Source organism: Mustela nigripes, chromosome 1 (assembly GCF_022355385.1).
Source record: "Mustela nigripes isolate SB6536 chromosome 1, MUSNIG.SB6536, whole genome shotgun sequence".
Lineage (NCBI taxonomy): Eukaryota > Metazoa > Chordata > Mammalia > Carnivora > Mustelidae > Mustela > Mustela nigripes.
Genome location: NC_081557.1, coordinates 247,937,244 through 247,963,493, shown reverse-complemented (window position 1 = coordinate 247,963,493; position 26,250 = coordinate 247,937,244). Strand labels below are relative to the sequence as shown.

At 42.5% G+C, this 26,250-nt stretch overlaps 2 protein-coding genes across 2 annotated transcripts in view; one reads left to right on the top strand and one right to left on the bottom strand.

Moving 5' to 3' along the window:
• The window catches only part of POLR2B (RNA polymerase II subunit B), a 47,018-nt gene extending 34,207 nt beyond the window's left edge, over positions 1-12,811 (bottom strand). Inside the window, exons 1-5 of the mRNA XM_059384536.1 lie at positions 12,725-12,811; positions 12,388-12,452; positions 12,103-12,288; positions 6,422-6,494; positions 1,911-2,061 (exon numbers count right to left, since the gene is read on the bottom strand). Coding sequence (XP_059240519.1) covers positions 1,911-2,061; positions 6,422-6,494; positions 12,103-12,121 — 243 coding nt within the window. The 5' untranslated portion in view covers positions 12,122-12,288; positions 12,388-12,452; positions 12,725-12,811. The remainder of the gene's footprint in view (positions 1-1,910; positions 2,062-6,421; positions 6,495-12,102; positions 12,289-12,387; positions 12,453-12,724) is intronic.
• Positions 12,812-12,872: 61 nt separating this feature from the next.
• Positions 12,873-25,547, top strand: NOA1 (nitric oxide associated 1). The gene is made up of 7 exons (XM_059384552.1): positions 12,873-14,023; positions 15,756-15,920; positions 16,584-16,789; positions 19,815-19,946; positions 21,234-21,350; positions 24,190-24,310; positions 25,223-25,547. The coding sequence occupies exons 1-7, from the start codon at positions 12,880-12,882 to the stop codon at positions 25,420-25,422; spliced, it is 2,085 nt and encodes a 694-aa protein (XP_059240535.1). The 5' UTR covers positions 12,873-12,879; the 3' UTR covers positions 25,423-25,547.
• Positions 25,548-26,250: the final 703 nt, after the last annotated feature.

The following is a 26,250-nucleotide window of genomic DNA, read 5'->3' as shown; positions in this document are numbered from 1 at the left end:
AAACTGCTGAAATTAACTCACTTTACTTCTACAGAGACTCTCCAAAGCCAATATCCATATTCCATAGATGTCAAGTTGAATACTTAATGGCTTTCTTAAGGCAAAAGACAAACAGTCTTAAAATATCCCAAGTAAATAAAGACTACGCACATAGCTCATATGCTCTGTGTTTATACCAAATAGTTAAAGGATTTGTGCAAATAATCTATATAACTTTATGTGCCCTCTCCTTGGTTAAGGTCAGAAGAAAAAAGTTACCAGAAAAGAAAAGATAAATCAGATAATCAGGACAACTAAACACCAAAAAAAAATTAACCTACCTCTTCAACACTCAAAAAAAATCCTAATTACTCTATAAAGGACTGAGAACTTCCAACTTCCAACCCTGACTATAGCTCACCCACCCCAAAAGGGAAAAAACGTTTTCAATTAGTATCTATTTGCTCCCCAATAAACAAGATCCAAGAGAACTTTCCAGAGATAAATGGATATGGGTTTCTCTCTAAACCAAATCCTGGACAAAGAGACAATGGGGGCGCCTGGGTAGCTCAGCTGGTTGATCCCGGACTTCCAGGATCGAGTCCCGCATCGGGCTCCCAGCTACTTGGGGAGTCGGCTTCTCCCTCTGACCTTCTCCTCTCTCATGCTCTCTCTCACTCATTCTCTCTCAAATAAATAAATACAATCTTAAAAAGAGGGAGAGACAGACAATGTTCAGCAAGGAGCCTGTTTCCCCCGCCCACCTGCCCGCCTCTCTGCCTACTTGTGACCTCTGCCAAATAAATAAATAAATAATCTTTTAAAAAAAGAAAGAAAAGAAAAGGACAGATCAAGACAAAAATCAATACTGACTGTTGTGGTAATTCCATTCCCAAGTCAAATAACACCAAGTATTTTCTTGCTGAACGCCTTAAGTATCTTTTCTCTACTAAGACAGTCCTACCCTGCCCTTCATGGTCAGCTTAAGTCTCCCCCCATTTTTTCCACCAAGTTCTGATACTCCAATTTCAGACCTCTTCCTCGATTATATTTAATAGTACTGGCACTTTGAGTCTGTTACATTGTTTTCTCTTTTGTTCTGCAAATACCAGGAAGAAAAAAATGCTTAACCATAAAAAAGAAAATTTTTTTAAATGCCCCTTTTCCAGCACAATGCCAGAAAGGCCAATTATTTTTGTTCTTAACAGCAAAAGTCTATGTAGCATCTCCAACCAGAATGAGAAGAACAGATAACCCCTCAGGAGATGAGCTAAAAAAAGGACTGAACTGGGGCTCTCCCTGACTCCCCTGACTCACTTTCTTTTTCAGTTTCGCCATCTCTCTTCTCCTCAAAAACTAGGGATAGACTTGGACTATATATTTCTTTACAATCATTCATTTAAATTATAAAATTATAAATTATATTATAAAAGTATACTCTTGCTATGATTTTAATAATGCTAATAACAAAGACTATGAGGAACTTAGAAAAACAAGAATAGCTGGTACATTTGGGTGATTTTCTCTTATCTCTTATTTTGTTATAATAATGTATTTCTTATAAAATAAGGGGGAAAGTCCTTCAAATAGATTTTCTTTCATGATTCCTTACTGTGAAAGAAAAAAGGGGGTCTTTCTGAAGCAATATAACTATTTATGCCTTGCTTCTCCTAGTAGATCATATTTCTTAAGTTCCCTCTCCCCAACTATTAAATCCCTACTATCTGATTAAGGATTAGGTTTCAGATTACTTGCAAAACTGTATCTCTTCACTAGTAAGAATAAATTAGGAACTGATAAAAGATGCTGTAAATACCCTGCTAAAAACACCAACTTTCTTTTCTTTTACCTTTAGATCAGGTAAGAGGACTGAAATTTCAAAACAAAACTCTCCTTTCACATACGTTACTTTAATAGAATAATCGTCTTACCGGTTCTTCAACTTCTCCACTAGCGTGCTGAGCTTCAGCTTGTAGGTCTATAGGTGGAGCATCTTCCACAATTCTTTGAACAGACATCTGAATAAACTCATCAAAAGAATCCAGCTGTTGTCTGACCAAGCCTTTCTCATCAAAATAGGAACTGGGAAAATATTAAGAGTTTAGAACCAGTTATAAGTCAGTGATTTCTCTAGCATATTTCCTCCTTCTAATTAAATCCAACAAATAATCAATCATTAAATACCAGTCCATCATTACACAGATATGATGAGTTATCCAAAATCAGAGTGAGACCAGGAATACTTTCTTTGTAGAACTTGTTAGGCTTCGGGTAACACGACTTATACTTATGGGTAAAATAATTAAAGCACAACAAAAGAACTATAAGGAAGTGCTAATATAAATGTTCTTTATAGGTAAGTTTTATCCAACCTCTCTAAGTTATTCATTTATTCATTCACTCATTTATTTGATTTCTACGGCCCACGTGGGGTTCAAACTCATGACCCCAAGATCAAAAGCTATACACTCCTCTGAGTGAGCCAGGCGCCCTTCATCCAACCCCTTTGAAACATTTTTTTCAAACTAAAAAAAATGTGGATACTTGAGTGGCACAGTTAGTTAAGCATCTAACTCTTCATTTCGACTTGAGTCGTGATCTCAAGGTGATGGGATCAAGCCCCATGTGGGCCTCTGCGCTCAGTGAGAAGTCTGCTTACAATTCTCTCTCCCTTTGCCCCTCCCCATGTGTTCACTTGATATCTCTAAAGGAAGTAAGTCTTTTTTTTTTTTTTAAAGATTTTATTTATTTATTTGACAGAGAGAGATCACAAGTAGGCAGAGAGGCAGGCAGAGAGAGAGAGGAGGAAGCAGGCTCCCCGCTGAGCAGAGAACCCGATGTGGGACTCGATCCCCGGACCCTGAGATCACAACCTGAGCCGAAGACAGTGGCTTAACCCACTGAGCCACCCAGGCGCCTCAGGAAGTAAGTCTTAAACTAAAGAAAATGTGTAGTCAAAGATAAAAGAACTCTAATTTGAGTAAGTGGGAAGATGATACCCATGACCAAAATATGGAAGATATAAAAACTTCAATTTTAGGTTTAATATTAGCTCGAATTTGTATATGTTAAAGGTGAGATGAGAGTAAGTCATTCAAGTGAAAATACTCAGCAAATGACTGATGATAAAAAATGAAGTATGGCTGGGGCGCCTGGGTGGCTCAGTGTTAACCCACTGAAGCCTCTGCCTTCAGCTCAGGTCATGATCTCAGGCTCCTGAGATCAAGTCTCAAGTTGGGGAGCCTCCTTTCCCCTCTCTCTGCGCCTGCCTCTCTGCCTGCTTGTGAGCTCTCTGTGTCAAATAAATAAATAAAATCTGGGGGGAAAACAACGAAGTATGGGTAACAGATGAGAGTTACCAATAGATACAGAAATCACAATGAAGCTCTAAAGAAGAATGAAGAATCTGAAAGAGAGATACATGATTTACAAGGAAGAGACACTTATTCACATGAGGGAAAGGAGAAGAATATATATAATAAATGTACAAAAAAATGTGAGTACAAGAGCAATCTCACTCCTCACTCCTCACCACCAACTCACTACCAGCTGTATACCTGGGCTTCAGCGAGACTAAGGCTCTGAGATCCACCACAACCCTAAGGACTGGATTATATCTCTGGCCCTCTGGAGATTATCTCTCTGGCCCTCTGGCACACCCCTGTGTCTCAATTCCTTCACTTTGTAACCCTTGCCATCTTGTACCTGTGACACTTTCTCAGCTTCTGCTCCCCTTTCCCTGGCCACTACCCTTATGCTCAAATCAATTTTCTAAGGCAATATGCACAGCCCAACTAACCACCAGTCTTCCATTTTGGCATCACCAGGTCACTTCACAGGTCATCAGCAGGCCATTAACTGGCTGACTTTGAATCAAGATCTCACCCTGATTCAATCAATCATAGACATCAATACTAGAAGTTAGGTCCTATGGTAAAGAACAGCACACAATCATCCTTACAGAAGGTACAGCCTAAAGAATGGATAGGGCAATTTCCTTCAGTATAGACTGTGAGCTAACAGGAAAGAAATTTCTCACAACCACTTGGGTCCACCACTGATATGTAAGAAACACATGGAAAAAGGCACTGTCTGTAACTAAAATAACAATAGTTTTTATAGACAATTAACAATGAAAAAACCTTCACAAAACTATGGATAAGATTCACTCCCCCAGGAAGACTTCCCAAGATCATTATAATACTGTTTCATTAGACTGTTATCCCTGGGGAGCCTGGTGGCTCAGTCAGTTAAGCACCCAACTCCCGATTTCAGCTCAGGTCATGATCTCAATGTACTGGGATCGAGCTCTATGTGGGGCTCTGTACTCAGCAAGGAGTCTGTTTCTCTCCTTCTCCCTCTGCCCTTCCCCCTGCTCACACGTGCGGGCACACATGTGCACTCTCTCTCGAATAAATAAATCTTAAAAAAAAAAAAAAGGTTGCTCTTTACATACCTAAACTATAGAAATATCTCATTTTATAACTATCTGGATTATTTTACCAGAAGTCATCTTACTAAAGTCCCTAGTAATATTAAGTAACATCATAATCACACCGCTTGGGAAAAAATCATTTGATATTAAAAAGTGAAAAAAAACAAAGCATCAGCTCACAATAAACAAAGCACCTATAGTCATTTAAAACATAAAAATCAAGTATTTTGTAACAAATGCTAAATGGGGTAACTATTCACAATAGTTTACCTTGAACAACCAATCACATATTCCGAAAACAATTCTTTAAGATTAAAATATTCCTTCTCCCTGGATATTGTAGAATATAGGCATACCCACAGAATATCTACCTAGTTATTTTTTCCTAGTCAGATGCCTCTTGGTGTCTAATACTGAATGATCATAGAAAATACAAATGTATTAATACAAAGTTTTTAGGGCACCTGAGTGGCTCAGTCGGTTAAGATGCTGCCTTCGGCTCAGGTCATGATCCCAGGGTCCTGGGATTGAGGCCCACATCAGGCTCCCTGCTCCATGGAGAGCCTGCTTGTCCCTCTCCTACTGCCTGCCACTCTGCCTACTTGTGCTCTCTATCTCTGTCAAATAAATAAATGAAATCTTAAAAAAAAAAAAGTTTTTATAGCCCATGTTTAGTAGTAAAAATATACACTTACATTCCAAAATCTCAATACATTTTTAATAAAACAAGGTTCAAAAAGATTCAGTTTTACTCCAAATACAATTGGTACAATGTTGGAAGCATATATTCTTTGAAAAGGAAGAAACTGTCAACAAAGAGGATGTGCATCTTGGCGATGAAGGGGCTCAGAGTTATCATCATGTTACTATATACACAGCAACTGTGGTAGCATTTTATATCCTAATACAGCAGGATGTTACTTCAATACTTAAAAGTTGTTTTTCTTACCTACATGTAAGGCTTCTGAGTTTTGTTACATTTTAATTACACATAGAACTGGATGGGAATTTGGGCTGAAATACAATCTAATGTAACTTTATCCATTTAAAATAATAAGAAAACCAAAAAATCAAATTAACACCAGTAATGGAAAAAAACAGCATCGCATGCCTCCTGATAGACTGCAGAGAGAACATCACTGCTGCCAAAAGTAATCATTTGAATCTAATTACAAGGAAACATCAGAAAAACCCAAACTGAGGGGCATTCTAAAAAGCAACTGGCCTGAATTCTTCAAAAATTCCTAGGTCAAAAAAAAAAAAAAAAAAAAGGAAGACTGAGGGATTGTTCTAAATTACAGAAGATAAAAAGTAGGTCATGAAAACTAAATGCAGTATATAATTCTAGGTTAGATCTAGGATCAGGAAAAAAATGTATCTTACTATGAACAACATTAGTGGGACAACTGGCAAAATCTGGGTAAGATCTATAGATTAAATTATTGTACTGGGACGCCTGGGTGGCTCAGTGGGTTAAAGCCTCTGCCTTCAGCTCAGGTCATGATCCCAGGGTTCTGGGATCGAGCCCCACATCGGGCTCTCTGCTCAGCGGGGAGCCTGCTTCCTCCTCTCTCTATGCCTGCCTCTCTGCCTACTTGTGATCTCTGTCTGTCAAACAAATAAATAAAATATTAAAAAAAAATTATTGTACTAATATCAATTTTCTGATTTTGATGACCTATGATTATGTAAAAGAATATTCTTAATCTGTAACTTACTCTCAAATATCTCAGAAGAAAAATATGCAGAGAAAGGGAAAGGCAAAGAAAATATGTAAAGTTAACTAACATCTAGGGAACCTGAGTGAAATGTATATATGATTTCTTTGTGTAACTTTACTTAAGTCTGAAATACTTTAAAAGTTCAAGTTAAATATATAAATAGAGAAACCAGCTCCCATGTAGCATATTCATATAAACATCTAATTTTTAAGAACAGAATAAGCAAGAAATCCCTTTATAGGTTATTTTGCTTTTAAAGCTTATGAAGTTTGGTCTCCAAAGTTACCTGATTACAATCCAACATGCTTCTTGCCACAAGTCTGGGGTGATTTCATCATCATCTTCATCATATTGCATATCTGCAAAAACCAAAAACATTATACCCGTGTGCAATAAAATGCTAGTTGTTAACATCTCGCTCCTATGATTTGAAGTAGCAGAAACATATTTGTTAAATAAAAAGCAATCTTTCACCCCACTTTTCTGAACTTTCAGTTAATTGAATTATTACTAATATATTACAATAGACATAGGTACACATCCAAGTATACAAAGGTCTATATCACATAGGCATTTTCCCAGTATACATTACAAAGGTTCAGTGTAAGTTGTTTGAGTTCATTAATATCCCATCATCTCCGGAAAGTCCATGTAATTCTCATTAATAGCTAACTAAAATGATAACTAGGAGCAAGCATACAGTCCTCTGATCAATAAGCTCCTCAGAGACTGGAGTGAAAGATTAGGGTAAGGGTGTAAAGCCAGAGAAGGGTTCCAATAGTTGGGCAATACCTTAAGGTGCAGTGGTTTAATACAGCAAGATTTCATATAGGTAAAGGTATGACAGACGTATTTCCCAAAGATGGCCACAATTGTATCTGCTATTTCACATGCTCTTTCATAATGTCACTTGATATGCCTACCATCAAGATATAGGGGTTTAGGGGTGCCTGGGTGGCCGGTTATTAAGCATCTGCCTTCAGCTCAGGTCACGATCCCAGGGTCCTGAGATCAAACCCCGCATTGGCCTCCCTGCTCAACAGGGAGCCTGCCTCTCCCTCTCCCACTTGCCCTTCTTGTGTTCCCTCTCTTGCTGTGTCTCTGTCAAAAAAAAATAAATAAAATCTTTGGGGGAAAAAGAAAGATATAGGGGGGTCTATGTTTCCTCCTGGTAAATCTGGGTGGGTTTTTGGCACTGCCGTAACTAAAAGAAAGCAGCTGAAGCCACACTGCATGACTTAAAAAGCTAGGTAAGAAAAGGCAATGCAATTCCACCTTTTTTACTGAAACCCATGCTTCTGGAGCTCTGAGTGGCCATTAGTTAAGTCCTACTACTCTAAGGCTGGTATTAGTACAAGGAAGCCCAAACCATAGAGAAAGGACACTTACAGATGCTCCTATCAATCCTGGTCCTTGAGTCCTGCGAAGCCAGGTGCCAGACACGTGAGTAATAAACTCTCTAGATCATAGAGGCCCTAGTCGTCAAAACCCAACCTTTGAGTCTTTGCACTAAACCACTGACATCATGGAGCAAACAAGTCATTCCTACAACACTCTATCCAAATTCCTGACCCACCAAATTCATGAACACATTAATTTTTAAGCAGCCAAATTTCAGGAGAGTTATGCAGCAATAGTAATTTGAACAACAGGGGATTTAAAAAATCAAGAGTGCACTGGTCCTCTGCTAATAGTCTCAACATCTTATCTAAAAGACAAGTGTGTTGTATTTTTGTTTTTATATTCTAACTTATATAGCCTGTAGAACTTAAGGGCTTCCAATTTGAAATTTAATACATGTTCAAAGCAAATTATTTAATAAATGCCTCTTGAGCAGATTGGAATTACTGATCCTGACATGTGGGTGGGAGTGAGTAAGAAAGACAAAGCTACCCAAAATAGCTCTGGGATATCTAACTTTGATGACAGATTAGAGATTACTATCACAGCCACAAAGAGAAGCGAGAAGGTGAGAAGGTGAGAGAAATGAGGGGGTTAGCTTTAGGTATACTTGTGAATCATTTATCCCTTTAAATACCTGCAGTAAACAACTGGATGTAAATATAAAGCTCAAATAAGGGAACTAAATTACAAACGGCTGAGAATCATGAGCAAGTCGTTGGTAGAATACGGAGAGCTTCCAAACAGAAGGAAGACTGAAGGCAGGATATTAAGGAATACCTCTATTACAGTCATGTGACAAAAAATGAATCCACGAAGGAGACTCATTCACACAGCCATGCCCATTCAGCAAATATTTGTTGAATATATTTACTATATCCCAGACATTGGAGACACAACCTTCAACAAGATAAGAGATGGCTGTATCCTCAGGGAGATCATCACCTACTAGAGGGATGCAAACAAGATGAAGTCAATTAAAAGGAAAAACAAAGTGAATGGACAGTTCTAACCAAGACCTGAGAGGTTATGGTAGACTTCCCCAATGCAGAGCTGGGCAGAGACCTCAAGGATAAATAAATAGGAGTAAACCAGGCAAAAAGAAAGGGTGAGGAAGTGAGGGGCAGAGAAAGTAGTCTTTCAAAAAGAAAAAACAATTTGCACAAAAGACTTCAAAATGAAAGCTACTCAAGGAATGAAAGAAGGCTAATGTAGCTGAAGCATGGAGTGTGAGTGGTAAAAGAGACTGGTCTTTACCAATAGAGCTTTGAGGAACCATTCTAAGATTTTAACAAGGGTTTGGCTAGATCAGATTTTCATTTCTCAAAGATCACTGTGGCCACAGTATGGATGGTGAATGGAAACGCCAAGAAACCTGGAGCACACAAACCAGATGAGAATCCAGGGAAGTAATCTAGATAAGAGACGGTGGTGGCCCCAACTAGAAATTATGGCAGAGGGGACAGACAACTGACTAGATCTGACATATTTAGAAGACAGAACCCTCAGGACTTTGTGGCTCATTAGATAATGGGGGCAGAAGAGAGGAATCAAGAATGATGCCCGGCTTCTGGCTTCAACAACACAACAGGGGGATAGCACTCACTGAGACAGAGAACACAGGACAAAACAGATTAGGAAGGATGATGAGTAACGGAAAATAGCTCAGTCTGGGCAGTGCCAACTTTGAGTAGCTTAGAACACATCTATATGAGTTGTGCAGTGGCAGTTAGATATGTTAGACACCTGAACTGGATATATAAATTCGAAGTGATCCACATATAAATGGTACCTAAAGCCATGGAGATGGAATCCTCCAGAAATAATACAAATAGAAGAGAACAAGAAGGAATGTCAGGTAAGAAGAATTACGTGAGAGTTATGCGGCAGAAGGAAGGAATGATTTCCAAGAGGAAGCCATCAACAATGCTGAATACCACGGGGTCTGGATAAGCTTTGAAATAATGTCCCTTTAATTTATCAATTGAGAAGTCATTGACATTCTTATTAAGAGCTGTTTTAATGTACTGGCTAGAGCACAATTAAATTGGAATAGGTTGAGGAGAAACTGGAAAATAGGAATTGGAAACAACAAAGAGCCTATTTCTTTTAAGAAGAGTGGCTGTGAATGAATGGAGAAAGGCTAAATATGGGAAGAAAAAGTAAACAAAGAGTTTAACAACAACAAAGAGTTTAACTTGTGTGTGTGTCTTGTTTTGTTTTTGTTTTTGTTTTTTAGTACAAGAGATCTAATATTTCACACAGAAAAAGAAGCCAGGTGAAAAGAAGTGTCTGAAAAACTGATAAGGGTATATCCAATAAAGCTATCAAAATGGGGCACCTGGGTGGCTCAGTCAGTTTAAGCGTCTGCCTTCAGCTCAGATCATGATCTTGGGGTCCTGGGATGAAGCCCCATGTTTCGCTCCCTGCTCAGCAGGGATTTCCGCTTCTCCCTCTCTCTCCCAACTCATGCTTGTGCTCTCTCAAATAAATAAATAAAACCTTAAAAAAAAAAAAAAAAGAGGGGCACCTGGATGGCTCAGTTGGTTAAGCACCAACGTTCAACTCAGGTCACAATTCTAGGGTCCTGGAATCAACCCCCAAGTCAGGCTCCCTGCTAAAGCCTGCTTTTTCCTCTCCTCCCCACTTATGCGGTCTCTCAAATAAATAAATAAATACTTAAAAAAAAAAAAAAAAAAAGATATGAAAGGACACAGGCAGGAAGGGACTGTAGACTCAATGCTGGAACAGACCTGATAAATGAAATAACTTTAACTCTCTTCCCATAGGATTATTATACATTGCTAATGAGAATATATTGGGGCACCTGGTAGCTCATTCGGTGTCTGCCTGCCTTCACCTCAGGTCATGATGAGGAGTCCTGGGATGGAGCCTCATGTCAGGCTTCCTGCTCAAGGGGAGCCTGCTTCTCCCTCTCCTCCCCACTTGTGCTCTATGTCTCTAATAAATAAATAAAATCTTCAAAAAAAAGAATATAAACTAGTATAATCTCTATAAAGGTCACTTCGTACCATCTGCAATATGTTAAACATCTATATTGTTTGTGCTGACAATTCTATATTGAGGAATTTCTCCTACAGACATACTTGCATTGGACAAAATTACATGTACAAGATAATTCCTGGGGCACCTGGGTGGCTCAGTGGGTTAAAGCCTCTGCTTTCGGCTCAGGTCATGATCCCAGAGTCTTGGGATCGAGCCCCGCATCGGGCTCTCTGCTCAGCGGGAGACTGCTTCCTCCTCTCTCTCTGCCTGCCTCTGTGCCTACTTGTGATCTCTGTCAAATAAATAAATAAAATTTAAAAAAAAAAAAAAGATAATTCCTAACAGCACTATTTGAACCAGAAAAAGATCAGATATAACCCAAATACCCGTCAACAAAACACTACTTAAGGAACATTCGTACAAACTAGGTAGGTATGAAAAAAAATGAGGTGCTCAGGAAAATCTCCTAAAAATACACATCCAGAAAAGGGTGTTACCTTTTTTTTTTTTTTTAAAGGGTGGAATACAGAATCCCATTTATATTTGCTTGAATATGCATAAAGCATTCCGGAATGAGAACCTACTGTGGAGGGGGCTCACCCTACACAGATGGTGGACAAGAATAAAAGCTTACACTTTAACCTTTTTATATTTACTACCTTGAGAGCCATAAGACTATGCTACCGACTCAAAAAGTTAAGCTAAAAAAAAACTTTTAACTTTTTTTCTGAGAAAGGAATTAAGAAACCTAGTGATACTAATAGGTTTTCAGACTCAAGACAAGAGAAAGAGAAGTTTAAACAGCAGAGTTTATGCTTTTGCTTCTTTTTCTCCATGCAGTGGCCTGGGAATAAGGAGAAACGGGAGAGGTGGCCACAAGACTGGGAGTCAGAAAAAAAGTGGTTTGAAATAGTAGCTGTGGAGTATGGAAGACCGAGCATTAAAAACACGTAATGAAAATAGACTCGACTAAGAATTCTACATGTGAAAAGAAAAAATAAAGACATACTGGCCCTACTCCATAGGATACAGAACACCTGAAAACTCTTCCATCTGTGGGAAGACGAAATTTAAAGGTCATCCTCTAAGACAATTTACTTAGACATACGACAGCATGAAGGAGCGCCCCGACATACACACTATACTCTTTCCAAAGCCTAGCATAATGCTCGGCACAGGCTGACACTCAACAATTCAACTATTCGAAATACATTCACTCTGGCTTCGGGGGAAATCAAGAAAGGAGCCCTTTGCTTCAAAGTCAAAACAGCGCAAACTGTCTTACTGCTCCGCACGCCATTTCAATCCGGGAAGGCGATGTCCGACTTAGCCAGGAGCCGAACGAGGAGAGAACAAGAATCACCCGCGCAGGGGCGTTAACGCGGTTCCCCGCACCCTCCATCTCTCACAATCCCAGCTTCGTTCCCCTGGGGAATGTTGGGGGTACGACTGGGAACACTGGAGCCGCGAGTAAGGGGGAGGCCGCGAACCCTCCATTGGGTCAGCTTCCCCTCTTTTCCCTCCTTAGGTCGTCGCAGAGTGTTCTGAGGGGTTACCTACCCTCGTCCGCGTCATACATATTGGCAAACGGTTCCCAAGTTCCTAACTCCTGGAATCAGAGAAAATCGCGCAGCAGCCGACAACACCCGCAGCGTGAGGCGAGTAATTTCCGTCTCCGGCGTTCCCAGAATGCTCTGCTTCTCAGGCCAATGGCTGCCCACAGAGCAGCCAACGAAAGATCTGCGCCTGCGCAAGTGGGAGGGTACGGTTTGTGAGGGTTAAAATTGCGCACGCGCAAATCGTAAACCACCGCCTCCAGTGGCTGATTGGGAAAACGGTTCCTACCGTGACGGTCGGATCCCGCCAATTAAATTTTTTGTTTTTCAATACTGTTGCACAAATAGTGACACCTGAAAAAAAAATAAAGATTTATTAATAAGGGGTTTTGAGGCCGTGAATATGAGGCATTTTTTTTTGCACTTCCCAGACCAAAAACATGAAGCTTTCAAATAATGTGATTCACTAAAAGCACGTTGTGCCAGCGGTGACGCGCTGAAGAAGCCTGAAAGGACACAAACCCTCACTACCCTCTCCAGTCCACCCAGCTGAGCTAATCGCGGACGCTTTTGACGTAGCTTTGAACGGGTTCTCCGGCCTCAGATCCTTCATCGCGAGAACTCACGGAAGGAGCAGCGAAAGGAGACGTCGAAGTGCGCTTTCCGACAAATGACAGCCCACCCTTAGTCCCGGGCTTAAGTCAGGTTTTAAGGCGCATCTCGAACCCCAGTGCGCCTGCGCGCACGTGGCTCCGCCCCTTTGCCCGGGGTCGCGTTCCCCATGCTGCCTGCACGGTTCACCCGCCTGGTGCTGTGGCCCTTCCTGCGGGGATCCGCTCCCACCGTAGCGCACCATGTCCCTCGGGAGCCCCTTCTCCAGAGATGTGCGGCCGCCTCCTCCTCCCCGCACCCATCGGGCCTGGGACATAGACTTTCCAGTGGCTCAACGGCGACTGGGGGTTACGAAGGGAGGACTGACACGGAGGAGCATTTTCTGTTCCCCGAGTACGTCCCAGAGCCCGAGCCCGCGCCGAACCTCGAAGAACAGCTGCGAGAGCTGCAGCAGCGGCAGGAGGAAGAGGAGCGACAGAAGCAGCAGCGGCGGGACGAGCGGCAGCAGCAAAAGGTAGCCGGCAGTCGGGTACACCCGGTCGTGGGACACCCGGACCCGACCGTGCGGCCCAGCGGCCTGAACTGCTCGGGCTGCGGAGCGGAGCTGCACTGCCAGGACCCCGGCGTGCCCGGCTACCTGCCCAGCGAGAAGTTCCTCAGCGCGGCGGCGCAGACCGACGGCGGACTGGCGCGAACTGTGTGTCAGCGCTGCTGGCTGCTGGTGCACCACCGGCGCGCCCTGCGCGTGCAGATGAGCCGCGAGCAGTATCTGGAGCTGGTGAGCGCGGCGCTCCGACGCCCGGGGCCCGCCCTGGTGCTCTACATGGTGGACCTGCTCGATCTGCCCGACGTCCTGCTGCCCGACCTGCCCGCGCTGGTGGGCCCCAGGCAGCTAATCGTGCTGGGGAACAAGGTGGATCTGCTGCCCCAGGACGCGCCGGGCTACCTGCAGCGGCTGCGGGAGCGACTGTGGGACGACTGTACCCGCGCGGGGCTCCTGCGGTCCTGTGGCCACCGAGGGCCCCAGCACGCCAGCGAGGACCGGCAGCAAGACTGGACCGAGAATTCGAATACTTCCACCAGGCCCCGCACGGTGCTCAGGGATGTGCGGCTCCTTAGCGCCAAGACTGGCTATGGCGTGGAAGAACTGATCACAGCGCTTCAGCGCTCCTGGCGTTACCGCGGCGACGTGTACTTGGTTGGCGCCACCAACGCTGGCAAGTCCACTCTGTTTAACACGCTCCTAGAATCCGATTACTGCATCGCCAAGGGCGCTGAAGCTATCGACAGAGCCACCATCTCCCCTTGGCCTGGTGAGTCTTGGGAGGCCCGCCCCCTTTTCTGAGATGCTGAAAGTCTTGTTGCAGCCCAGGTACCTAGTATATCCTTTCTTTTTAAAGATTTTATTTATTTATTTATTTGACAGAGATCACAAGTAGGCAGAGAGGCAGGCAGAGAGAGAGGAGGAGGAAGCAGGCTCCCTGCTGAGCAGAGAGCCCAATGTGGGACTCGATCCTAGAACACTGAGATCATGACCTGAGCCGAAGGCAGCGGCTTAACCCACTGAGCCACCCAGGCGCCCCTAGTATATCCTTTCTTAATGTCCACCAGGGACTATCTGGAGCCTTCCATTTAAAAAACTCTCCCTGGGGCGCCTGGGTGGCTCAGTCCTTAAGCCTCTGCCTTCCTATCAAAGCATGATCCCAGGGTCGTGGAATGGAGCCCCGCATCAGGCTCCATGCTCAGCCAGTAAACCTGATCCTCCCTCTCCAGCTTTCCCTGCTTGTGTTCCCTCTCTTGCTTCCTCTCTCTCTCTGTCAAATATATAAATAAAATCTTTAAAAAAAAAAAAATTCTCGCTCTACTTTAGTCACTCCTCTCTTTTGTGTCACTCCTCTCTTTTTGTGAACCAGGGAACAGAGCAAGAATTCCTGCTCTCTTTGGAGGTTTTCCTGGTAGCTTTACTTCTTTGTTTCTCTGGAAAGTCTGTCTTTTTACTTTTTTTCTTTCTTTCCTTCTTTTACTTCCTAAACTTCCACCCACTCAGTCTTACTCTTCATATCTTAAGTTAATTGATGAGATCAGTATGCTATACACACTTCACACTTGAATAATTCACTAATGCTGTATGATTTGTTATAATTAATAATTAATAATTCACTAATGCTATATGATTTATATGATTTGAGGGAAAAAAATGTCAGCTTTGTGGGTTGTTTTTTTTTTAAGATTTTATTTATTTATTTGGGAGAGAGACGGAGAGCGCAGGAGAAGGGAGGAGGTCAGAGGGAGAAGCAGATTCCCCGTGAAGCTGGGAGCCCGATGTGGGTCTCTATCCCGGGACTCTGGGATCATGCATGACTTGAGCCGAAGGCAGTTGCCCAACCAAGTGAGCCACCCAAGCGCCTGGGTTTGTTTGTCCTTTTTTAAGATTTTATTTATTTATTTGTGAGAGAGCACAAACAGGGGAGCTGCAGGTAGAGGGAGAAGCAGGCTCCCTGATGAACAAGGAACCCGATGCAGGGCTCCATCCCAGGATGCTGGGATCATGACTGGAGTTGAAGGCAGACGCTTAACTGACTGAGCTACCCAGGCTTCCCTCAACTTTGTGGTTTTAAGAAACTTTTATAATTGCAAAATGGGTCCCTCTGTGACCCTGTTGGCATTTAACAGTTGGCAAAACTGCCTCATTTGTTCCTGTAAAACCAGTGTTTAACTTTAATAAGCTGTTCTTCTCTGTCCAGGATTTTGGCTAAATTACACACAGAAGTGCTTTTATCCTGGATAGTAATGCAGTGAAAATGGAAAGAAAGCAGGTCTGCAGATTGGGGATTCAAACCCAGGTTGAGCCCTTGGGCCTGTCTCTGAGCCCATTTCCTCATCTGTAAAATAAGAATGATCTTGTAGACGGTTGTCATGAAGGTTAAGTGAAGTAAACTGCAGTACACAGGTCAGTGTAGCTCCTCAAAAATGTTAGTTTTCCTCCCCTTATTCCCTCTTCTTGGACAGTGTTTATAAGAACATATTTATTCTTTGGCATTTCAGGTACCACATTAAACCTTCTGAAGTTTCCTATTTGCAACCCAACACCTTACAGGATGTTTGAAAGACAAAAAAGGCTTGAAAAAACTGCAGCTGAGGCTGAAGAAGATCTTAGTCAGCAAGAACAACATCAACTTAATCACCTGAAAAAGCATGGTTATGTAGTAGGTAAGCATCTTCTATAGGAGAACTCTTGTTGGGGCTATGCTAAAATTTTTTGTTGAACAACCTGAAATACAGCTGCCTAGGGCTAGCCAGTTTTTGTGGGGAGAGACTACTGTCCTTGTTCTGGAACAAAGAGGCCCTTGAGAGGCAAGGCTACTGTTTGGAAACCCAGAGTTCTTTGTGCTAAGAAAACTGAAACAGTAGGTACTTGGAGAAATCCAGGAGGGGAAACCTGCAACAAATGCCCAACCAGCCATTGTCAGCAGTGGAAGCATTTTCGCTGGGAAACAGCACCCTCTCCTTGCAAACCAGCACAGGTTGTGGACTCCATGTTGCAGCTTTAAATCAGATTATTATCCCTCTTCCCTTGGTATCTTTTTTCAACCTTCTTTCACTAAAAACAGTTTGATTACCAGCACTTCCCCTCACCCGCACTCCCCGGCCCCTGCCCAGTGTACACAGCTAGTGACATATTTGACCATTGCAAGAGTCTGACCTCCACTGCCTTTGAAAACGAGCAAAGGTATCCTTGTAGTCTTGCTTCCCTACACCATAGTTAGTCTTACTTAGACTTATTTTTGATGCAAGCGAGGAGAATAAGTATTACCTGTCTGGAATCAAAAGCTTCAAAGGAGTGACTAATAGCTTAAATATAACTTGTTCTAGGAAGAGTTAGAAGAACATTCTTGTATTCAGAAGAACGGAAAGAGGAAGCCACCTTTGAGTTTGATGCTGATGCACTTGCCTTTGACATGGAAAATGAACCTGTTGTGGTTCCAGATAAATCCACCAAACGAGTAGAATTGACCCCGCAAGATGTGAAAGATGCCCACTGGTTTCATGACACCCCTGGAATTATAAAAGAAAATTGTGTATGTATTTGATGTCTTTTGGAACTATGAACTTTCAGTTGCACGAGTGCCGTCTTCATGGGCAGAACCCAGGAAAGGCATATCCTTTCACTTTAGACTCCGTTCTGGTTTCATTCGTAGAAGCAGTTTAGGGTGATCTGTGTGTTGTCAAGATCTGTATTCCATTTGGTAGGCTCCACTGCTCACAATCTCTTTGTGTTATTGTGGTGGTTACTTCATTAGGGAGACATTTATAAAATCCTAGATTTTGAGGTTGGAAGAAACGTAACTATCACTGTAGTTCAGCCCACCCATTCAGTGCTTGAATTCCCTCTAAACCTATCCATCCAGCTTAAACTGAAATAAGGAGGGCCTCAACCATCCCCTGAAGCAGTGTTTCCTCCTCTCCCACGGTATCCCATTTGGCCTTTGACCTGTTCTTTGTGTAGAGCTGAACAGTCTCCCTGTAACTTGTACCCTTTGTTCCTCCAAATGGTCCCATATGAAATGAAAATAATGCCTCTGCTAGACTTGGAACTACTTTAAAGTGCCATGTCCTGTCTCTACCCCACTCTATTCTGTTCGCCCAACAAATACTGAACATTTACTGTGCTGACATAATCCAGATGATTTCTCTGTTGCTTGCAACTGTTCTGAGAGATAGGCTTTTCATTAACTCGGGCCTCTTTTCAGACTATCTTCTAATTTGTTTCTGTCTTTAAAATATGACTAAAGGGTGCCTGTGTGGCTCAGTAGGTTAAGCATCTGTCTTCGGCTCTGGTCATGATCCCAGGACCCTGGGACAGAGCCCCAAATCAGGTTCCCTGCTCAGTGGGGAGAATGCTTCTTTCTCTCCCTTTGTACCTCCCCCCTGCTTGTGCACGTGCTCTCTCTCTTTCTCCCCCTCTCTCTCCCTCCCAAATACATAAAATCTTTTAAGAAATATATGACACTGGGGCACCTGGGTGGCTCAGTCGTTAAGCAGCTGCCTTAGGCTCAGGTCATCCCAGGGTTCTAGGATTGAGTCCTGCATCTGGCTCCCTGCTCAGAGAGAAGTCTGCTTCTCCCTCACCCACTCCCACTGCTGTTTCCTTTCTCGCTGTGTCTCTGTCAAATAAATAAATAAAATCTTTTAAAAAATATATACATATGACACTAAGAACTAAAGTTACTAAAGAACTAAAGTATAAAATACCCTCAGATGAGCACAACTTAGAATAAGATTAACTCCACCTGTCTTGCCCTTAACACGTCTTTTTATTCCAGTTACAATCTCCTGGGCAACTTTCTTTTATCTCATTAAATTAAGCCCATATCCTACACACTCATTAAATCTCACAACTTTTTATTCATTTGCAGTTTTGATTATCATCCAAGTTACAGCTTTATTGAAGAATGCATCCAGGATACAGCCTTACAACAGATCCATTAATCAGTTTCTTTTAATCTGGTTACTGACACTAGTTCCTATTCTACCTAATTATGTCTGTATATGCCTATGAAACCACAGTGGTGTCTTAGCTTCTTTTCATTTTCTGCCCTGTCTGGATCACTTAGTTTCATTCTCAGAATTATGCTCTATTTAGTCCCCCATGTGTTAGATTTATGTACATCTTTTAACTTTTTTGCGCTCCTAGAATAATTGCTTATGTCCTGTCTCTTTCTTAGAAGTCTATAGCTTCAGGGTGCCTGGGTGACTCAGTGGGTTGGGCCTCTGTCTTCAGCTCAGGTTGTGATCTCCTGATCCTGAGATTGAGCCACACATTGGGCTCTCTGCTCAGCGGGGATCCTGCTTCCCCCTCTCTCTCTGCCTGCCTCTCTCCCTGCTTGTGAGCTCTCTGTCAAATAAATAAATAAAATGTTTAAAAAAAAAAAAAGAATCAAGTTCATAAAAGTTTTTTATCCACTTTTTTACCTTTTCTAATATTTCTCTTTTTTAAAAATGTTTTGTGTTTTTTTAATTTTTTTTTTTTTTTTTTTAATTTGAGAGAGGGAAAGAGAGCATACACAGGGGGAGCTGCAGAGGGAGAGGGGGAAGCAGACTCCCCACTGAGCAGAGAGTCTGATGCAGGACTCCATCCCAGGACCCCAGGATCATGACCTTAGCCAAAGGCAGATGCTCAACTGACTGAGTGACCCAGGTGCCCTAAAAAAATTCTTTAAAAAAAAAAACACTTTAAGTAAAAATACTTTAAGTAACCTCTACACCCAGTGTGCGGCTCAAACTGAGAACCATGAGATCAAGAGTCACATGCTCTACCAACCGAGCCCCCAATGCCCCCATAATTTTTTTTTTAATCAGATTTTTATTCCTTAAATCCTACCAGAATCTTGTGTTTGCTGGCTTTCCTTTTCTGTTTTCTCTAGTCTTTAGGAACTCTTCATCCTTAGAAGCCAGAGGATTCATAACTTTGTCATTTTTTGCTAAGCATTTGAGGGAAATAAGAAAACTGAAGACCAGACTTAAGAAAAGGCTTCTTCAAAGCTCTCTAACTGCTCCTAGAATGAGGGAACCATTTTGCATTTAATGCATGCATACTTGCCACTGGGACAGAAGGTAGCATATTGCCTTACCTTTAACTGAGAGCTACTGGTCCCTAGAAGCCTTGATGGAGAGAGAGAACAAATGTGCTGTTTTGGGATTAACACATCAGTGTTTTCAGTTCACATCAATTTTGACATATGAGGGATGCTACTGACATATAAAGTCTCACACTCGCATATAAGTTCTTTTACTCAGTATTAAGTTGTGAAGCAAGAGTAGAGCCATCCTTGGGGTGCCTGGGTGGCTCAGAGAGTTAAGCCTCTGCCCTCAGCTCGGGTCATGGTCTTAGGGTCCTGGGATCGAGCCTCGAATCAGGCTCTCTGCTCAGCAGGGAGCCTGCTTCCCCCTCACTCTCTGCCTGCCTCTCTGCCTACTTGTGATCTCTCTCTCTGTCAAATAAATAAAATCTTTAAAAAAGAGTAGAGCCATCCATATCTCCAATAAAAGTAAGTCTCAAAAAAAAAAAGTAATTCTCTAAAAAATCTGCCCTCTGCTTTACAGATTTTAAACCTTCTAACAGAAAAAGAAGTAAATACTGTTTTGCCGACACATTCCATTGTTCCACGAACTTTTATGCTTAAACCAGGAATGGTTCTATTTTTGGGTGCCATAGGCCGCATAGATTTTCTGCAGGTAAGGAAAGTCTGTACTGTTAAAAAATGACCTACGTTTACTTTAAGGATGCAGATGTATGAACAGGATTGGCAAATTGTTGATAACTAGCTCATGACTAAAAAGAATGTCGATACTTTTTTGTTTGCTTGTTTGAAAATACCCATAATAAAAATTTGGGACGGGGCGCCTGGGTGGCTCAGTGGGTTAAGCCGCTGCCTTCGGCTCAGGTCATGATCTCAGGGTCCTGGGATCGAGTCCCGCATCGGGCTCTCTGCTCAGCGGGGAGCCTGCTTCCTCCTCTCTCTCTCTCTCTCTCTCTGCCTGCCTCTCTGCCTACTTGTGATCTCTGTCAAATAAATAAATAAAATCTTTAAAAAAAAAAAATTTGGGAAAAAGAAATGGATAAGAAAACAAGTAGTAGGTCTCTAAAACTAGATCTTCATTAGGATGTTGAATGCTCCATACAGCTTGGCATGAGGAAAAGATACTGTTCCTATCCTGTGGTGTGGTTTCACATGGAAATCTTTGGTTAAAAAAAAAATACATTCAGGGTTAGCGTGCGTTAAATAAATCCCACACTTTTTTAAGTTTTTATTTTGAAGTAATCTCTGCACCCAGTGTGGAGCTTGAACTCACAACTCCTGATCTAGTCACGCATTCCACTGCCTGAGCCACACTTCTTTATATCCCAAGATATGTATGCAATTATGTATGTGCTTTTCTGTTTGATATTCTTTTATATAGCATCATTCCAGGATCTTAGAGGATTTATAGAATTGCTCCCTGTTTTCCCAAAGTGAGAAGAAAAAGGGAATGAAACATGGATGTATCCAGCAATGGTAAATGTAACTCATAGGCCATTGCTATAGCATATTTCTTGGGTTTTGTGTTTTTTCATAATTTGTTGGCAGTTTAGCCTTGCACACTTAAAACCCTTAAAATCTTTATTAAAGCCCACAGAATGTTAAACCTCACTTTACACTGGCACAATTAAAGCATTTCCTTTTAACTTATATTTCCATGTATGTACCTTTTTCTTTTCTTTTTTTTAAGTAGGCTTCACGCCCTGCGTGGAGCCCAACATGGGACTTGAACTCACGACCCTGAGATCAAGAATCAGCCGCTTTAACTGAGCCACACAGGCACCCCTCCTTATGTATTTCCTGTATTTATATTTATTTAAATCTCCATTTAACTTATAAAGGGAGCTTGATTGGGAGGGGCGGAAATTAATTGTAATTTGTAGTGTGTTGGTTTTGCAAGTTTTTCATTCTGTAAAATAACTTATTTTCTTCCTTTCTTAAGGGAAATCAGTCGGCTTGGTTTACAGTTGTGGCTTCCAACCTCCTCCCTGTGCATATTACTTCCTTGGACAGGGCAGATACAGTGTATCAGAAGCATGCCGGTCATACATTACTCAAGGTGAGGCAACACACTTTGAAAATTACACAGTTAGGTTAACCTACACTGTGAAGCCCCACAGTCCTGCTAAGAAAGCCTTTGTTGGACATACCATTTTTGTTACATGATCAGCTAGCTCTCTCTCTCCTCACCTGTTCTGCTTGAGGATTTTGGCTACAAAGTCAATTGGGCCCTATAAGAAAAGGGATGTTGTTTGGACTGATCCTAGAATAGCTACAGGCTTGTGTTCTCTCTAAACTACACTGGCCAATACTGTAACCATGAGTGGCTATTTCAGTTTAAATAAAATTTTAAAAACAAACAAATAAATAAATAATAAATAAAATTTAGAATTTAGTTCTTCAGTTGCACTAGCCACTTTCCAGCTGCCCAGCTGTCACATCAATGCAGAAAGTTGTATTGGTTTAATGCTGAGTGAAGAGAAGATATACATTTCTCACAACTGGGGCATTCCTGGCATCCAGTGGACGGAACCAGGAATAATGGTGAACATCCCTGCAGTGCCCAAGACAGACCCTCACAACAAAGAATTATCTGGTCCAGAATGTCCATAGGCCACGGTTGAGAAGTCCTGGGCGGAGTGGAAAAGCTCTCCCCCCAGGTTCTTAATCCCAGACACTTAACAGATTGTCCAGCTTTTTACTCCTGCTCTGCCAGTTCCCTTCTTCCCCTTGTAAGTATGCTACAGTTTCTCTCATCTTTAAAAAACAAAACAAAACTCTGTCCTGCTTATCCCTTCTTTTACAGCCAATACCGCGCATGCACCTCATGTCCCAACCTCTGCAGTCCCATCTGGCCCTTACTGTATCACTGAAATAGTTCTTACTAAGTTCACCAAATACTGCGTGAAAACTGTTTTGAACTTAGTAAGGCGTTACATACACGCAGTTAATGTGCAGTGTCTGTTGTATAATGTTGAATGAAGATCACCAGCGCCAGACTGGGTTCAAATACCCTGTTCCACCACCCCACAAAGCTGGGTGACTCTGTGTCGTACCTATGCCACAAGGTTGTGGTGAGGACTGAGTTGCAAGGCACTGCTCTAAGTGCTCTGTAAGTGTCTGTGATGACGGAACACATCTACAGAAATACCAGGTGCGTCCCGCAGAGGTGATTTAGTATTAATTAATGCTTATGTAGCCAAATATAAGCCAAAACCCAAAATACACACCTGCCCTTCAAACAGGCTAAAGATAAACCTCACGTGAGAAGTAAATGCTTCTTTCTTTCTGTATTTCCTAAGAAAGCCGGACTGAGATGAAAACTCCATTGTTTTCTCCCCCAGAGTGAATATTCCAGAGTCTTGTCGGAATTGCAGGGCGGGTGAGCACAGAAAGGCCATCAGCAATATAGGACCTGTTGGTTTTCCTACACTTAAAAGCCTTTTGTAATACACGAGTTGAAATACAGCTGGAGACTTAGAGGAAAGAAAACCACCTTAGTTTGTGTAATATGGCTCTCATAAAAATGAACTCTGTGGTTCTCTACCCCCATGCATCTGTGTAGTTTTCAGAGTGGACATCAGGTAGATTGCAAAGCAGCTGTCTCAGCCTTCTCTCCCACTGTAACGGAAATCTGTTTTGGGGGCTGCTCTGAGACTCATTCCTGCCTCCTGGTTTTCTTACCTCCCAAACCAAAGTCAGCCCTGCCTCCTCATTGTCACCCAGCCTCCCAATCCAAGCTGTAGTCTGACTTCATGAGACTGTTTTTGAGATCTGGAAGTATTGTCTTAGCTTTCAGCTTTTATTGCCCTCGCACCTCCAACCCAAATATACCTCCACAGCCACTAAAGCAGCGGTTTCAACCAAGGCTGACTTCCGCCCCCAGGGGACCTCTGACAATGACTGGAGACATGTCTGTTTTTCACAACTTGGTGGATGTTGAGTAGATGCCAGGGATGCTGCTAAAAATTGTACAATGTACAGGACAGCCTTCCCACTGCCCAACCAAGAAGAACTCAGCCTAAGTGGTTGATAGTGCCAACATTAAGACACCCTGCACTACAGAGATCATTCAAAAATGCAAAGCAGGCCACAGTATTTTTTTATTCCTATCTCTGTTTTTCCTGCTCATAATGCCTTGGTAGTTCCACATCACTGAGAAATCTAAACTCCCACTCATCCACAGACAACATCCCCTGCACAGTTCAGCTACAGTTCCCTGAACTCACCATCCTTTTTCCTTTTCCTGTGTCTGTACATGATGCAAACCCAGAATACCATTCCAGTAACTCCAACCTATGTCTCCAAATACTACCCAGATACTGCTTGTTCATGAATGTTTTCCTCAACCAAAACGTGTTCATTACTTCTTCCACCACATCCATCGTGCTTAATAGACGCTTCCCGTCACATTCCTTACCTCGTAATTTGTTTGCATGTTACCTCCACCTTCTAACTCCCTTTTGTAACATTTGTGTCTTGTGTCCCCAGTGTTAAACACAGAGAGATCTGTTAGTAAATAATCATCCAGTTACTTCCCATGCATGGACCCATCTGTAAGCAGAAGCTGAACCTTACCTGTTACCCCATGCCCTTCACTTGTAAGGAGGGGGGGATTAATCTTTGAGGCCGGCCAGGCCTATGAGAACTAAGGTATTTCAAAGGATGTTACCTTAATTGCCAAACACTAGTTTGTAAAGCTTTCTGAAGGGCTGTACAAATAGTGTAAACTAAGAAAACAAGATGCCGCTGTCAGGAAGTTATCAGTAGACACTCACCTGCGGCTCTTGGCACTGGTATCTTCAGGCTTCATCTCCTCACAGAGCTCCCATGCTTTCCATTTGAACAGGAAGTGATTTGGGGTTTTCAGTAGCTGAGAATATTTATTTCGATGGCAGGTTCCAATGGGTGGAGAAGAACGAATGGCAGAATTTCCTCCTCTTGTTGGTGAAGACATTATATTAAAAGAAGGACTTGGGGAATCTAAAGCAGTGGCGGACATCAAGTTTTCTTCTGCAGGTAATTTTACACCAGGCACTTGTAAAAAGTGAACAAAGTCAGGGCACCTGAGTGGCTCAGTGGGTTAAAGCCTCTGGCTTCGGCTCAGGTCATGATCCTGGGGTCCTGGGATCGAGCCCCGCGTTGGGCTCTCTGCTCGGCAGGAAGCCTGCTTCCCTTCCTCTCTCTCTCTGCCTGCCTCTCTGCCTACTTGTGATCTCTGTCTGTCAAATAAATAAATAAAATCTTTAAAAAAAAAAAAGTAAGCAAAGTCCCCTTACTGACTTCCGGTGTATTTTTATAGAAATGTTCATTTAATGGACACAGACTGAGAATTTTAGGAAATACATACTAGTTCATTCATTAAATGCAACCTACTATAAAAATAAATCTGTACCTTTTTTTTTTTTTTTTTAAAGATTTTATTTATTTATTTGACAGAGATCATGAGTAGACAGAGAGGCAGGCAGAGAGAGAGGAGGAAGCAGGCTCCCTGCTGAGCAGAGAGCCCGATGCGGGGCTCGATCCCAGGACCCTAGGATCATGACCTGAGCCGAAGGCAGAGGCTTTAACCCACTGAGCCACCCAGGCACCCCAAATCTGTACCTTTTCACAAATGAATGCTTTCTTATAAAATAGAGCAAAAGAGGGGCACCTGGGTGGCTCTCAATCATTACGCATCTGCCTTCGGCTCAGGTCATGGGTCTCAGGATCCTGGGATCGAGCCCCACATCGGGCTCCCTACTTAGTGGAAAGTCTGCTTCTCCCCCTACTTTCTCTCTCTGTCAAATAAATAAAATCTTTAAAAAAAAAAAAAAAAACATAGAAAAGAGAGTAGTAGCCTTCTTCGGTGCTCCATTTTGAACTTGAGCTTGGTGTTTTGAATAAGATGGTTGCTAACACCATTGTGTGTTCTGTCGCTTACCCGCATAGGCTGGGTTGCAGTAACAGCTCAACTGAAGGACAGACTGCATCTCCGAGGCTACACCCCTCAAGGAACGGTTCTGACAGTCCGGCCCCCTCTCTTGCCGCATATCGTTAACATCAAAGGAGAGCGCCTCAGGAGAAGCGTGGCCTATAAAACCAAGAAGCCTCCTTCCCTTGTGTACAATCTGCAGAAGAAGAAAAAATAGATAAATAGTTGATATTGATCTTGTTCACACTGAATTTTAACTATACTAGAAATAACTACATGCGTTGAATTGTATTAAATATAACTATAATAAAGCTCTCTTTGCTCCCACCCTTTTTAAAACCACCCAAGACTGGGCCTGTTTGTAATGTACTGGATTTGTAAAAATAAGTTATTTTTTTGTAAGGTATGTATATGTATGTATTTGAGACCCAAAAGTACCTAAAAAGAAGTTCAGCTATGTTCAGTTTTCTCACACTATTTATTTATTAAGACCAGTTGTTAGGGGCACCTCGGTGGCTCAGTGGGTTAAAGCCTCTGCCTTCTGCTCAGGTCATGATCTCAGGGTCCTGGGATTGAGCCCCACATCGGGCTCTCTGCTCAGCAGCGAGCCTGCCTTCCCCTCTCTCACTCTGCCTACCTCTCTGCCTACTTGTGATCTCTCTCTGTCAAATAAACAAATAAAATCTTTGGGGTGCCTGGGTGGCTCAGTGGGTTGAAGCCTCTGCCTTCGGCTCGGGTCATGATCCCAGGGTCCTGGGATCGAGCCCCGCATCAGGCTCTCTGCTCCGCAGGGAGCCTGCTTCCTCCTCTCTCTCTGCCTGCCTCTCTGCCTACTTGTGATCTCTGCCTGTCAAATAAAATCTTTTTAAAAATAAATAAATAAATAAATAAATAAAATCTTTTATTATTTTTTTTTAATTTATTAGACAGAAATCACAACTAGGCAGAGAGGCAGGCAGAGAGAGAGCAGGAAGCAGGCTCCCCACTGAGCAGAGAGCCCGATGCCGGGCTCGATCCCAGGACTCTGGGATCATGACCTGAGCTG